Here is a 15,500-nt window from a genome sequence, read left to right as displayed (position 1 = left end):
CTCCCCCTGAGAATTCTAGTAAAGCCTATGGACCCCCTCGTCAGAATATTCCTAAATGAATAAAATTTTAAAACGTCAACAAAGAAAACTGATTCTATAAAAATACAATAATCAAAACTTTTAAAAGTTCACAGATGCCAGGTCAAGAACCTGGGTCACATCTCTCAGAGACAGGACTTAATGCAGGTCCTTCTGAACTCCCAACTCAGCTCTGACCACTACATCACACGGTTTTGTTATCCCCGTTTTACAGACAAGAAAATTTAGGCTCAGAAAGGTAATGGTACAGCGGAAAAAGTGATGAACCTGTCAGGAGGAACCTGGATTTGAATCCCAGCTCAGCCACTTATTTCTAACCATGGATAGGTCACATCATATCTCTAGGCCTCACTTTCCACATCTGTAAAATGAGGGGGTTGGACTCCAATGACTGTCCAACTCTAGCTCCAAGACCCTGAGAAGGACTGTGCCCAAGGCACTAGAAACCGAGGTCTTTTCCATGTCCAAGGTTCCTTATACATCATACCACCCAGAAGATGGCACGCAGCCACTCTCAACTCCCTAGGAAGCAATCCACCATGTGTGCAGCCAAGGAAACATGGCCTCGTCCAAGGCACATACAAATGGAGTAAGGGAGTCGTGGTGGTGGTGGGCACCTCTGGGACAGGATCAGGAAAATGATGATCCATTAGCAATGCCCTAATCACTCAAGTAATCGAGACTAAAAACTGACAAGACAGAATGAAAGCCAATTTAGTAAAGTAGGGGACCTCCCAAGAGACAGTCTAAAAGGCCACCACCACATCTACTAATAACTGCTTCTCACTTAGTACTTATGGGGCTTCAGCATCTGAAAAGGCTTTGATGGGCCTGGAAAAATGTGAATTCAATGGGTATTTATTTGCTCTCTAAGTTTCAAAAGGAAGACAACACTAACCCACTACTTGTCAAGGGGGAATAGGCTGTGAGATTATCTCTCACCATAGAGAAAATATTTTGCAGATTTTAGGGGTAATTTATTTTTTTTTTAAAAATCCAAACTTGATTTGCATTTATGTGGCCAAAATGGCTTTGTTCTCACCAACCATTTTCTCTGAATGCAAATGTTGACCAGAAGAAGCCCTTGGCCATAGGTGAATCTATACTGCATAGATTTGGAGGCTAATGGGGGCCCCAAGGCTAAAATATCCAAAAATATACTCTGGGCCTGGTCTATAATAAACGGTTGGTGATTTGAAGCATGGGAAAGTGTGGGTGCTGTAGGTAACTTTCTAGACCAAGGCAGGTCCTAAGGTGCCTGAATCACACAGACAATTAACTAAATCGAAGCAGGGTCACAAAGAGGGCATCAGAGGTGGGGTGTTAACTTGGACCCAACACTCTTAGCCTAACCTAACCATAACCTAACTTCGTCTTATCACATTAATGCTACAGAATGACAGCAGGTCTTTCATAATGAGTCCTCACCAAAGCATTCAAGCTCAGGCCTGGGCACCTTGTAGGTGCCTTCTTCAATAAATGTCCACTTATTGAATGAATTAATGCTTCAAGAAAAAAGGAGGCAAATACTTAGATACAACAGATGTGAAGACAAAGAGTATTAGAACATGAGAACAGAAAAGAAAGAAGAGCCCTTAGACAGACTCTCATCCATCTCCCTTGATTTCCAGGAGAGGCCGACTCCAGATTCACCCCCAGACCCCAGATGGAAGCAGGATGGACAGAAAGCTTGGTGAGATGCTCTCTCGGCTGACAGGTGCTGTGGGTCTTGGAGTCTCCCCTTACCCTCCCCTCACTTAAGATGCTGCCTTCTTACCAATTCACCGAAGGTTGGAGATGGGCCCCAGCTTATGGTGCTCTCGTCAGCAGCCACGATAATACTGCTTTTCCTAAAAAGAGAAAGAAGTAGTCACTGCTGGTCTTGGGGCCTGTATTTTTATAGAACTGGTTTCCTTTATAAACCTCTTTTGACTTTCCATAGGCTTTCCTAGAGTTCCCAGGGGAGCCACAGGGAAAAACCCAGTGCCCTGACCCCCTGACCCCGGGTCCCCTTCTTGCAAGCTCCTGCCTCTGGGAGGCTGATGAGGGCACTGCCTGCCTTTAGACCCCATCGAAGGCCACAGCGCCACAACTCTATTTTCATCTCAGCATTTCAGATACTCATCAACAGCAGGAATTAATGTTCCAAGATAAAGGGAAAACCATTTAAAACACAAAAATACTTAATGGCATCCTAGCCTGCTTTTCTTTCTCTTGTTGTTTTTCCTGAGATCAGGCTGTAAGGGAAGCAGCCCACAGGAACCCCAACCTCATGCTGATGAGTCCAGAAGCTCTGACAACTTCCATCCTAACCAGGGCCAGGTCACCCCTCGTAGGGAGCCTGGTAACTCCCTGACTCCTGGGGGCTCAGCCCACTGTAGCTCAGCCCTCACCAGCTCCCCTCCGTCCAAACTGCTATAAATTCCGTACAATTACCCTCTAAGGTAAATTGTGAGGCAGTAAAGTACTCTGAAAAAGGTCAACTATCTTGTCATTGTGACCTATTATATCTGTGTCACCAATGGAGAAGGAAACAGGTACCAAGGGGTAGGTACAAAGCTGCCTTGGCCAGCTAATAAGTATTAGAGCTGTATTTGAATTCAAGGCTCCTGAATTCTCAGCTCTTCCCACCAAGAAAAAAACCTAAAGGGATCTTCTAGAAGCATTCTTGATTTTAAGTCCTAAACACAGAACTCCTCTATGTACTTTAATTTGGTTTTTAGTCCCCTCCCTCCAAAACAAAAAACAGCATGCCTTTCAGAATACAGCAGACACTGTCAGACGTGGTCTGACAATTTGCTAAATTGCCTTTTTTTTCATCTTTTTTTAAAACAAGGGATGGTTCTCTGAGCAGAAGAGGGGGAGGGATTGTTATAAAATGAATGATATTTTTTAAAAGGCATCAACAAAATCTAAAATTAACAAAAAATCCAGGAACGTTAACAGCTAGCAATACACTGGCATCTGTATTTTACATGGCCTCATATTATACTTCTGAGGTTAATTGCTGTTATCCCCCTTTTGGAGTTGCGGACACTGAAGTGGAGTTTAGCTAACTTGCCCGGGATCATTCAGCTAAGTATCTGAGCTTGAACACCTCTCTGTGACCCTAGGTCCAGCAGCCCATACACCCCCTCTAACACCTTGCTGCTTCCGGAAAAGAGGCCAGGGCCATCTTCCCCCACAGGCCCTTCAGACGCTCTGGCCTCCCAGGCCCCACCCTGTCGGCTGGCAGGACTTCTTCCTTGGTGCCACCTTAGAGTGCCAGGGAGTCACACTCATGATCTCCCAGGAATGTTCCCCATCAACGATGCTGCCTCTGTTCTCCTCTCAGCACTTTCCTTTATCCAGCCTTTCTAAACTTGCACCTCACACAATAAACATTTATTAAACACCTACTGGATGCAAGGCACTGTACAAAGTGCTGGGTGACATACATGCAGCAATACACAGCGCCCCTCTCCTCAAAGAGCTTATGTTCTAAAACCTGAACACAGCACACAAAAGGAAGCTGGCAAACTGCAGCAAGACATCTGCTCCCTGGAATAAGTGGAGTTCTGGGAAGGTGGGAGCCCTCAACAAAGGCTGGCTCTGGGAGGGGCCGACTGCTCCAAGGGGCTGTCCATCAAAAATGAAGCCAATCAGCCAGGGGAGAGCTCAGGTGACCAGCTCATCCTGAGAGTGGTGGCCAAGTCTGCTGGAGCAGAGCTGCTCAAGAATGACCAAGACAGGGCCTCTGCTGGGGCCGGCCATCACTGTCCTCCAGCTCTATTTTCCTCCCTTCTCAATCCGGACTCAAGGGTTAGACAGGACAGTCTTCCTGCGTTCTCTATTCTCCAACACCCTGCCCCTTCCCTATCCTCGAGCAAGTGGAGCCAATGGCCAAAGGCCAGGCCATTCCCGCCTGCTGCCTCTTCTGTGGCCCTTGACAAAAAGGTGGTAGGGGCGGCCAGGTGGCGCAGTGAGCAAGAGCACCGGCCCCGGAGTCAGGAGGACCCAGATCGGTTCTGGCCTCAGATACTCGGCACCCACACAAAAAAGAACTGACCGTGTAACCTTGGGCAAGTTACATAACCCCAACTACTTAAAAGAAAAAAAAAAAGATGGTGGAGGGAGCCACAAGCTGTGCTTAGCCCATGACTAACATAGGTCCACGGGGCTGCTTTTGGGCCTCAGTGCAGCAAGTGGATCTTCTCCAACCTTGCTTAGCTGCTCCAAACCTTCAAGCCTCCCCCCCGTCCCCCACTCAGAAGACTTGGGTCTTTTACTTCACTAGAAAAACTCACCGTGGGCATCAAACCTTTGCCCTCCAACCTTTGACACAAGGGGAGTATATCTTGCTAAGCCAACCCATGTGTGTGTGTTCATACATACACACATAGTTACATCCACAAATACATGGAGGCATTTATCTGTATATGAGCCCATCCTTTGCTTTCCACTCCCGCAAAAAAGCTGCACCCCCACCCCCAACTCATTTGCAACCTCTCCCTATGTCCTGGCTTGTTCAGCACTACCTACAAAAACAGAAAGATCACTCCTATCTCCATAAAATCCCCACTAGATGCTGGCATCCCACCCAACCATCTTCCTCTATCCACCCTTCCCTGGTCCAACTCACGGCATCTACAGCCTCAGCTCTCACTCACTAACCTCTTGCCACCTGGCTACCAATCTTATCAATCACTCAATCAAAATTGCCCTCTCCAAAGTGACCAATGACCTACTTGCTGAATCTAATGGCCTTTTCCCCTGATTCTCATCCATCTTTCTTGATGTCAGCACAGCATTTAACAGTTTACCTGCTGGATATACTCTCTTTTTTTAGGTTTCCCTGCTCTCCCCCTGGAGATCCTCGAGGTTCAGAATATCTGTCTCTCTGGGCGTTCCTCCTCCCTGGGTGGGCACCCCCTTCTCAGGATAGGTTGCTGGCTCATTTTTGATACCATATCTCTTTAATGTAGAAGTGCCCCAGAGATGTATGTGACGCCCCCCTCTCTACCAGGGTTCCAGTTCTAACATTGTCCAGCACTGACATTGTGTTCTAAGGTTCCCCCCCCAGTTCTGATATACTCTATTGTAAGGTATCCCCCATTCTGTGTTCTAAGGCGTCTTCATCAGCCCCCAGACACAATTATCATCTTTATGCAGAGGAATTTGAGACCTATATATTGAGTCCTCTACATGCTCCTGAACTGCCATCCTGCCCCAAACTCAGTGGCCATTCTGAACCGGACATCCCATAACCATTGCAAACTCAACAATCCCAAACAGAAGGCAGACTTGCCGCCATATCCTCTCCATTTCTGCCCAGGGCACTGACCCATCACAACCTCGCGGTCACCTGGAGCGCTCAGACTCTGGCTCATTCCCCATCAAGGTCACTGCTCTTTCTGCCCCACCTGCACATTTCTCACATCCATCCCCTTCTCTCTACTCCAACAGTCATAATCCTAGCTCAAGCCTCACACCCCCTAATTTTCCTCAATGCCCCAAATTCCTGCCCACTCCACTCTATCATCCACACACCTGCCAAAGAGGTGTTTCTAAATCAGATTTCAGGTGCTCACCTACCTCACTAACAGGTTCCAAGGCCTCCCTACTTACTTTCAGTAATAAACAGAAAATTTTGTTTGAATATTTGGAGTACATCACAACCTACCTTTAACTAACAGCTTTACTGGGCAGCTCCGTGACACAGCAGATAGGGCATAGGGCCTTGAGTCAGGAAAAGAGGAATTCAAATCTAGCCTCAGACACTTGCTAAATGACCCTGGGCAAGTCACTTTACCCTGTTTGCCTCAGTTTCCTCATTTGTAAAATGGGAATAATGCTACTATCTACCTACATCCCAGAGTTGTTGTGAGGATGAAATGAGATGCATTGGTCAAGTGCACAGCCCAGTACCTGGCATGAAGTGGGCACCATATTATCATTCTCTCTCCACCCTTTCAGTTCAGCCAAGCTGAACAGACTTGGTGCTGGTGCTGCTCACACGGCCCGCCCTTCTTTGCACACAGCTTTCAGCCTCCACAAAATGCACCCTGTCCTCACCTACTTTTTTTAAATTCCCTACGTTCCTTCAGAAGCTCAGTTCAAATGCCACCTCATACATGAGGCCTTCCTGGATTCCCAGAGCTGCTGGTGCGCCTTGCCTCCTCCTAGGCCTATGTGCACCCTGAGTACATAGGGTCTCTCCTACTGAAGACAAACACCTGCCAGGCAGGAGCGGAATCACCCCTCCATTGCTTTGAATCCCAAATGCCTAGCTAGCCACATTTATGGAATCAATATGAAAGGGATCCTAGAAACTCAGTATGGAACAGAATCAAAGAAAGGGAAAGGGGTGGGGAGGAGCTTGCCTTGTCCAAGACCACACTGCGAGGGGCTCAACCTGGAGTTTTCTAATTCTGAAAACTGTTTTGCAATGTAACTGGTTTCTCTTGTACTCTTCTGAAGTCTATTGGATACATTTAGACTTCTATCCCAAGGGACCCACAGCCTCAACCTGTGACTGCCAAAGATACATGATCCCAAAATACAAAGGTTAACAACTGTATGGCACATAGTGGTGCTTCCTCAATGTTTACGAATTAACAGACTGATCCCATTAAGTAAGCATGAGTAAGCTCTGTCTTAGAACACCAATGCTGGGTCCAGTCTCCAGCGCAGAACACAGCAACCACATCTGGAATGCTGCTGGAGGGCAGGGCAGGAGAACGTTTCATCTCCAGTCCACCGGTCACTTACCCACAAGCTAAGCTTCTAATTTTCCAGCCACAGAGATCCTGAACAGTTTTGGGATACATGGTGGACTCCCGAGAAGTGTTGGTAGCACCCCAGAAAAACAGGCCACCTGCAGGAAACAAAGAGGGGCATAAGGAATCTCTGCAGGGGAAATTCCACCTGCCCGCCCGCACCACCTTCATCTTGTTCTTCACAATTCAGCCATCCCAGTAGCAGACAATAAGCTCCTAAGAGTCAGGACCAGTTAGGCCTGCCTTTGTATATCCAATGCTCAGAGTAAAGCATGCAGCAGGCAATGAATAAAAAGCTCTGCAGAACTTTTACAAGAGGGAAGTCCCTATACCATTTGGGCAATATACAGTGTCACAGAGAGGTGAATTAGTTTCTGTCTTCTAAGGCCCCTCCCAGCTGACACCCTGTGTTCTAAGGGCCCTCCCAGCTCTGACATCCTGTGTTCTAAGGGCCCTCCCAGCTCTGACATTCTGTGTTCTAAGGGCCCTCCCAGCTCTGACATTCTGTGTTCTAAGGGCCCTCCCAGCTCTGACATCCTGTGTTCTAAGGGCCCTCACAGCTCTGACATCCTGTGTTCTAAGGGCCCTCCCAGCTCTGACATCCTGTGTTCTAAGGGCCCTCCCAGCTCTGACATTCTGGGGTTCTAAGGCCCCTGTCAAAAGCAAGACCTAAATTCGTGGCCTTCTGGCTTTCTATCTGAGCTAGCTCTGTATTAAATACACCATGCAAATGCTGACCTGCTTTAAGCAAACTTTCTTTCATGATACTGAAAAGGGAAGACGTCTCTGTCTCTCTGTCTCTCCCCTGCCAGAGCACTGGATTAGGAAAGGCAAAATTTATACCTTCAAACCAGGGGCCCAAACCAGGAAGAGTAACCACTAACCAACTTCACTGACGGCGAAGGAGCAGGTGTAGCCAGCATAGATTTGTGCAGCACCACGGCCCGGGAAATCGAAGAGCTTTACCAGGCGAGGGACCATCTCATCCTTCTGCTCTGCGTGGCCTAGCCGGCCATACCCTCCAAACCCCCAAGAGAAAACACGTTTCTGAGAGTCTAGAACCAGCTGTGCAAACAGAAAAGAAATCCAAAAGCTAAAATCAGAAACACAGTTGCCAACTGATGGGACAAGCTCCCAAAAGGATTGACTGTTTACCGTTTCCAGATCCAGGTAAAAGCAGGGGAGGGAGAGAAGTCATACCACCTTGGGTGTGGTGAACAAGACAGGGACACATGCCCTGGAATGACACATGGAACCCAAGGACAATAAACTGTTCTTCTTTGCCAAGTTCCCTATTTCCCCCTCTTAATTGTTTAAAGTCACACGTCGTTCCTTCCCCTATTTGAAAGCAAGAGGGTCATATCTCCAGACAGCAAAGTAGCTTATTCAATTTCATATTATAATATTGATTAAACTGCAGAAGGAACAAAGAAACAGGGAAAAAGGCCAAGCACTTTCTGGATCTTTCATCACACACACACACACACACACACACACACACACACACACACACACACACACCCATAGTTAACCTCTTCTTAAAAAGACTGTTAAACATCATAAATCACCAATAATCAGAAATCAAATCTACTGATCAGTTTTGCTGATTAATTTTTCTCTTTGGGACAGAAATGAGGAAAATTTAGGAGATGCAAAGCAAAAGCTATTCGTAAAAACCTGTTTTTAAAAACTTCAATCAGCCTTGACCCAGTGAAGGCCAAACCAAAGCAGGTATGTAATTTCAAGAGTTAAACCACAACCTCTCCGCAATTAGGCTGGACCACTGCCTAGGTCAGCTAAGGGTAAGTGACCTGCTCAAAGTCACTCAGATATTGTGTCAAAGCCATGGGACTTGAGCTCTCAAGTGTCCCACGCTCCCAAGACCATGGTACTGGAGTCTGAATATTCTTACATGTGCATTCACTGCTTTCGTCATTCGAAGGGCACTCCTTGAGAGTGGGAACGGATTCATTCTTGCTTTGTGGCACACAGTAGGTGCTTAATAAATGCCTATTAGTCAGCCAATAAAAATCACAGCTCATTTACAAAAACCATGATTGTTCTATGTAATATGAATAAGGAAGGGTTGGTTAAGGGGGAAAAAGTGTATTTAACAGCAGGTATTCTCCCCCTAAAATAGTAAATATAAAAATATGCATGCACCATGCATAATTATGCAAAAATATCCCACCATATGTAACAATTTCAGTGGATAATAGGATTAATTTCCTCTAATTTATGCCAAGATTGTCCTAAATACCCTTTAACAAAGGAGGGTCACAAGATTATAAGATTCAGAACTACAAGTACCTTGGAAAAGCACACAGCTCAACCCCCTCATTTTTCAGATGAGGACATTACAGTTACAGAAAGTCAATTGACTTGTCTCATGTCGAGAAGACAACTTTTTTTTTTTAACTAAAAAACAGTTAAGATTCAAACCCAGGTCCTCCAATTCCAACTTTCTTTCCAGTCACCACCCCAGGACTCCATGCTGACTTTTCTCCACCCCAGACACGACAAGTCCTGAGAAGTTCCATGGCCAAGTAAATTTAGGAATCCCTCAACACTGACCCCACCCAGTTTGACACAGTGAAAAGAACACAGGCATTTGGAGTCCAAGAGGGGTCTGGGTAAAAATCCTAACTTTGCCACTTTCAAATGCATTCATCATCCTCTCCATATCCATTTCCTCATCGTCCAATGAGGGGATGTAGTCTTAATGACCCCAAAGGTGGCTTCCTCTTCTAGCTATGCATGTGATCCTACAGCGTCTTCCTACAGAGAAGCAGCCACTAAGCTGCAGATACAGTGTGTGGTCATACAATGCATTAGTGGACCCCTTAATGGCATGTGGTCTTCAATTAGTCCAATGTCAAGGGTACCTCATGGGATTGTTTCCTAAAAGGACCAATATGGACAATGATATGGACCACCATTCACTTGTTTCGATTTAACTCTCCCACAGTGATGATGCCAAAAAAAATAAAAAGCCAACCTTACCGTGTGATTGGTGCCACAGGCAACATCTCGGACCACCACGTTGGGGACTGGCAAAATCTGTCCATCTTTTGTCTTTTCAATGAAGATGGCTACTCGGCGGGGGACCAACTCACAGTCATATTCTATCCTCTGAGCCCGGGCGATGAATTTCCCATCAGAATTATGTCCTGCCACCATAGAGAGAGCCAAGGTTTAAAAGCAGTGGCATTTGGCACAAAGGACCAACAAGGGCCCATTTTTCATTATTAAATGGGACAGAGCAGACTCACTGGACCAGGGCATGCGAGGTGACCAGCTGCAGGCAGGAGTCCTCTGGTGACACTGATTCTGCCTTAGAGGGAGATGTACATGCTGTTTCCTCAACTGACTGTAAACTCCTTGAGGGCAGGAGCCCTTTCGCTTCTGTCTGTATCCCCAGCACCCGACACACAGCAGACATTTAATAATGCTGGCTGATCGGCTGACATTAATACTCACTAAACCTGGACTGCCAGGGAATCCCACAGACCTGCACCACCCCTGGACTGCTGAAAGGGCATGCTCAGTTAGGTAAAACAAGGCTGCTTAATCTCCCATCTTTGACTTAACCAAGCTGTCTTGCCTGAAACCAAGGGTCATACAAAATACAGAAGCATATTTAAAGCAGCAGGCCAAACACAAACAGATCCTTCCTGGACCTGGGTAATCAAGGCAAAGTAAATATGCTTGGAAGCCCAAAGTATTTCACAGCAAGCTTGGTTGATCACAAAAAGACATAGTTGGTAGAGTAGGTAACCACACAGATTAATTTTTCGTAGAGGAAAATCAACTTAGTTTCACGTTTATTTCTGGGTTTCTTCTGACTGCTCCCTCTCCCTTATCTCTATGCCCAGTTCCTTGCTCTCCTATCTGTGTCACAGGTCAACCACTCTAGACCTAGGGCTACCATCTTACTCCTGACTTCCATTACTGCCGTCCCTGGAGGGCAGCAGTAGCTTCTGCTGCTACCATTGTCTCCAGCCTACCTTTCCAGTCTTGTCTCAATCTGACTCCCTTGCTGTGGGCTCTAGTTCAAGCCAGACTTCATCTCTGTCCCTTTCAATGTGTCCTGGCTGTTTAGTGCCTTCCCCTTCCCCTAGAATTATTTTCTCATTCTGTTTCTCTCTCTTCTCTCTCCTCACCTTCTCTTCCACTTTCCTTGAATTTCGAGATTCTCTGATATCCAACTCAAATGCCATATCTTTCACTGAGTCTCCTAAATCTCCATCAAAAAGAGTCCCTCCCTCTGACCTAAGGTGTGCTTTCCAGCACACTTATCACTATCTGCCCATTACTATCTTGTAAGCAAGATGAGGGCATGGACCAGGTCTCATCTAAACTTTCTATTCCCTCCTTCCCCCCTACCCCTCACCCCTAGCACCTACCCCAATGTTCTTCATACTCAATATCGAATGAAGGGTTTTTGTTTGGGATGAAGCACTGACAGGTCCTCCTTACTGTGCCAAGTGTTTACAAAGGGCAGGGAAACATACTTATTTTGGTCAAGCATTAAACACATCATTAGATGAAAAAATTAAGGAGTCTCCTGGGTGATCTAGTTTCCTAAGAATCCCCTTCCAATGTAATACATTTTGGTTCACTTTTGTTTACTCATTGCTGGCTAGCATGGGGATAAATGTAGTTTAATGTTCTTCCATGGTCTGGAGAAAATTGACTTGAGTCTCAGGGGTCTAGATCACAGGTGGGGAACCCGCAACCTCAAAGCCACATTTAGCCCTCTAGGTACTTGGGTTTGGCCCTTTGACTAAACCCAAACTTTGCAGAAGAAATCCCCTTAATAGAAGGATTCGTTCTGTAAAACTTGGACTCGGTCAAAATGCCGCACCCAATACCCTAGAAGGCCACATGTGGCCTCAAGGCTGCAGGTTCCCCACCCCAGGACCAGATCAAGGGTCTGAAAATGACAGCCCTAATTTGCCAACCCCTAGCCTAGATGGTCATGAAAAAGTGTCCCGCTTAACAAGACAGATGTCTGAATAACTGAGGAGAAAAAAGAAACGAACAAAAATGCTAAGGTGTAACCTCCCTTACTCTGCGCTCAGTCTCCCATTCTTGCTTCCCTGGCTCAGGACAGGAAATGCAATGGGACATGACTGATCATGAACTTCAGACCCCTAGGAATGAAAAACAAAGCTAGGGACCCTGGCAAGTTCTGACTCCCGGTGACCGCACAGAAGGCTCCACCCTCCACATCTCACGTTACAATATACACTGTTCTTTGAATATTCACAAGCACTTAGTCGTGAACAGCTATTATACGAGACCAATGGGCCACATTTTTAAAACACGTATGTTTAGCTTCCACTGATTTCTGGTCCAAAATATGTAGCTGAGAGAACAGAAGCTTTTAAAAAGAATAGGTTGTCATACCCAGCTGACCATATTCAGGGCACCCAAAGGAGTAGAGGTTTCCTTTACAGTCCATTATCATGCTGAATTCAGCCCCACAAGCCATTTTGGTAATTGGCTGGCCATTGTACATTATCTGAAAAGAAAAAAAAATAAGCAAGGTTTTAAAAGAGAAAAAGAACAGAAGAAAAGAGAATGAAAGAAAGGAAAGGAGAGGAAATAAAGATAAAGATAAATAAAGATAAAGAGAGAAATGAGAAGGGAGAGAAAAAAGAGAAGAGGGAAGGAGGAAGAGAAGACGGTAGGGGGGTAGAAAGAGGAAGGAGAGGGAAAGGAGAAAGGGGAGAAGAGAGGCTGGAGGGGGAAGGGAAGAGATGACTGACAAAATAAACCAACCCCTGCTCACCCTTTTGCCATGAACCATGAAAAATTTACAAGGACATCAAGGGAACCTAATTTAGGGCCCAACAACTCTTAGGGAAAGAAGTCAGGAGAGTACAAAGAAACACATTTAGAAGAGAGAAGAAGAATTGAATGACATGGTCCCAAAAGAACAGAGATAAGTAAAACAGCTAAGAGAAATACACAAAGAATTAAAAACACCAAATCCACACCACTGCTTCAGCCCTCGGTTTAAATGTGTCACCCAAAAAAGCTTTTCCAGTTTGACCTTGTGTAGCACTAATGAGGATGAAAATGACACCTCCAGAGGTAGGCCACTAAGGGGAGGAGGAAGAGGCCAGGAGCCAGCCAGCCATGAACCTGCTTGCATCAATGGGGTATCTAAGTCAATGGCAATCGAATTCCCTACTGTCCTCTACTTCAGAACGTGAAAATCCCTCTGAATAAGAGGCCAAGGGATGGCAACTGTACTTCTGAAAATGACCGACAGGGCGGCTAGGTGGAGCAGTGAGTAAAGCGCTAGGTGGAGCAGTGAGTAAAGTGCTGGCCCTGTAGTCGGGAGGACCCGAGTTCGGTTCCGGCCTGAGACCTGAGACACTTAACACCCACACAAAAATACTAGCCGTTTAACCTAGGGCAAGTTACTTAACCCCAACTGCCCTCCAAAAAGGCCAAAAAAAAAAAAAAAGACTGACATAACCAGAGAGGGGCAGGGCGTGGGATTGCTCAGGAAGGTAAACTTAATGGATTTCAGACACCTTCTCAAAGACCCAGGGACTTCTGTGGGGCTGACAAGATGACTGGTTCCCACCTACCCAACTTTGTAAGATCATAAATTTAGACCCAGATGAAACCTTAAGAGACCACCCAGTTAAATCAAATTTTACAGAAGAAAACAGAGAGCCCAGAGAAAGGGAATGACTTGCCCCCGCTTATACCTACGGGTAAAAAGTGACAATGGATTGGAAGCCAACATCCTTAACAGTGCTCCAGGTGTCCCCAGCTGAAGGCAGAGGTACTAGGATTTATCCCCCCACCCCCATTCCCTACTAGATTCCAGATTGGAGCAAATGATTGAAAATGCAATGGAATTCAACCAAAATTTACTGTCTTTTAGTTCACAATGCTGCTCTCAAACAGTCTACAATCCAGAGCAGCCAGTACCAGACCCATCCAAAAATGAGCTTTTCAATTGCCTTCAAATTCACAGATGCACTTGGCTGAAAATATTTCAACTTTTCAAGATTCAAGCAATGTCATCTATAGCTCCTTTACCCCTTCCTATGTACGTGCTGCTCACTGGGCACTGGACATGCCAACATAGGATGCCAGCATTATCTAATAGAAAGAGTCCTGGACTTGGGAGTCAGAAACCCCAATTCTGATCATTTCTACCTGTCACCACCCTGAGCCCTAAATCACTATCTGCAAAACATGCATAACATTTATACTACCTATTATAAAAGGGTGTTTTTAAGGAAAGCAAAGTGCTACATATTTGTGAGTTATAATAGCTTGTGTTTTTATATCTGTTGCTTTTCCTTCCCAACTCAACTATAAGCTGCTTGTGGACAGGACCATGTCACAAATGTCTCCGTAACCCTAACACTGTACTGAGCACTCTGTGAATGGTTTCTTCTCCAAGATCTATTTAAAATGCTTATTTTAAAATTAGAAACACATTTGTAAGGGCATTAAAGGGGTTCCCAAGCACATTTTTTTTCCCATTTAAAAATGAAAATCTTCCTCTCCCCTTCAACCTGTGACCAGTGATGACCTGTATGCCAGCAGGAGCACTGAAGGACACTACAGAACAGAAGGTGAACAGTTGTAAAGAGTAAACAGCTGCCCACATGAAGATGATATAGAAGGAAGCTGCCAATACTAATAGCACTAGGTGATAAGGGGGTTATCTTGACAACATCCATGGCCATGCCAAAGAGACCATCTTAGCCATTCACATGATGAAAACAAAGTGGATGAAGAATGGGCAATGCCTGCATGATGGCACTGTCCATAGATGAGTCCATCAGATACATCATCTCTCTCAAGGAAGTCCTAGGGATGGACAATGAACTGCAGTCAAAAATGCCTAAAGGGAGGCTGGGATGCATGGGGAAAACCAGGCAATGCTTTCCCTGAATCCCAGTCTCTACTAACAAAACTAAGGTCAAAAGATGCCTGAGACTTTACAGTGACAAATCATGAAACACCATAATCTCAGATGAAAATAAACCAGAAGCAATGGAAAGAAGCAGGTGGCAGGTGGCAGCAAATTACTTGTGCTAGACAGAAACAGAGAAGTGGTATCAAAGACCTCTAGGACACAGAATCAGAGACTGAAGGCTGCAAGGGACCTCAGAGGTCAAGTCCAGCCCCAACAGTCCCAAGAAGGGCAGTGACTATCTCAAGATCTCTGTCTCTCTACATTAAAGAGAAGGCTTCTGGCAGTCTGGATAGAGCCTTTATGGTAGAATTCTAGAAATATACAGTCCAAAGTCACACGATATGAGGCCTCTGAAGAGCACCAGGAGATAATGCTCACACCATAGAAATCTCAGGATCTGCTAAGGAAGACCAAAGATTAGACTGGCAGTTTGCGTTGGAACAGGGAACTCTAACAATGTAGGTCCATACTTTTTAGGGGACTTAGAGAGGCTGCCTCAAGCACTGGGACACATTTGCTAGAGTGACCAGGTCAGTATGTCATCAGAGGCAGGTCCTGAGACCTAGGCCACCCCCCTCTGCCACTTAGCTGCCTATGGTTTGAAGGCTGAAACGAAAACAAATCATAATAGAATCCCTCTAACGAAAGAAGTCTTCAGCTTTGTTCACAAAATAAAGGAAGAAGCATAGAAGGTGAATTCTGTAACCCAGCCAACATGGGCTTGCCTTTTCCCAGCAGGTCGG

At 45.7% G+C, this 15,500-nt stretch overlaps 1 protein-coding gene across 2 annotated transcripts in view; it reads right to left on the bottom strand.

The window, feature by feature from the left end:
- Nucleotides 1-15,500, bottom strand: part of RCC2 (regulator of chromosome condensation 2) — a 50,891-nt gene that overhangs the window by 13,165 nt on the left and 22,226 nt on the right. For both annotated transcript variants that reach the window (XR_011166545.1, XM_069078505.1), the window contains exons 6-10: nucleotides 12,210-12,324; nucleotides 9,801-9,967; nucleotides 7,682-7,862; nucleotides 6,790-6,895; nucleotides 1,817-1,889 (exon numbers count right to left, since the gene is read on the bottom strand). Coding sequence is in view for 1 of the 2 variants with exons in the window: in XM_069078505.1 (XP_068934606.1) it covers nucleotides 1,817-1,889; nucleotides 6,790-6,895; nucleotides 7,682-7,862; nucleotides 9,801-9,967; nucleotides 12,210-12,324 (642 nt within the window). In the remaining variant the exon portion in view is untranslated. The remainder of the gene's footprint in view (nucleotides 1-1,816; nucleotides 1,890-6,789; nucleotides 6,896-7,681; nucleotides 7,863-9,800; nucleotides 9,968-12,209; nucleotides 12,325-15,500) is intronic.

Source organism: Petaurus breviceps, unplaced genomic scaffold (assembly GCF_028583685.1).
Source record: "Petaurus breviceps papuanus isolate PSGF00001 unplaced genomic scaffold, PetGlider_PUasm1.0 91041, whole genome shotgun sequence".
Taxonomy (NCBI): Eukaryota; Metazoa; Chordata; class Mammalia; order Diprotodontia; family Petauridae; genus Petaurus; species Petaurus breviceps.
This window is presented reverse-complemented; position numbering and strand designations above follow the sequence as displayed.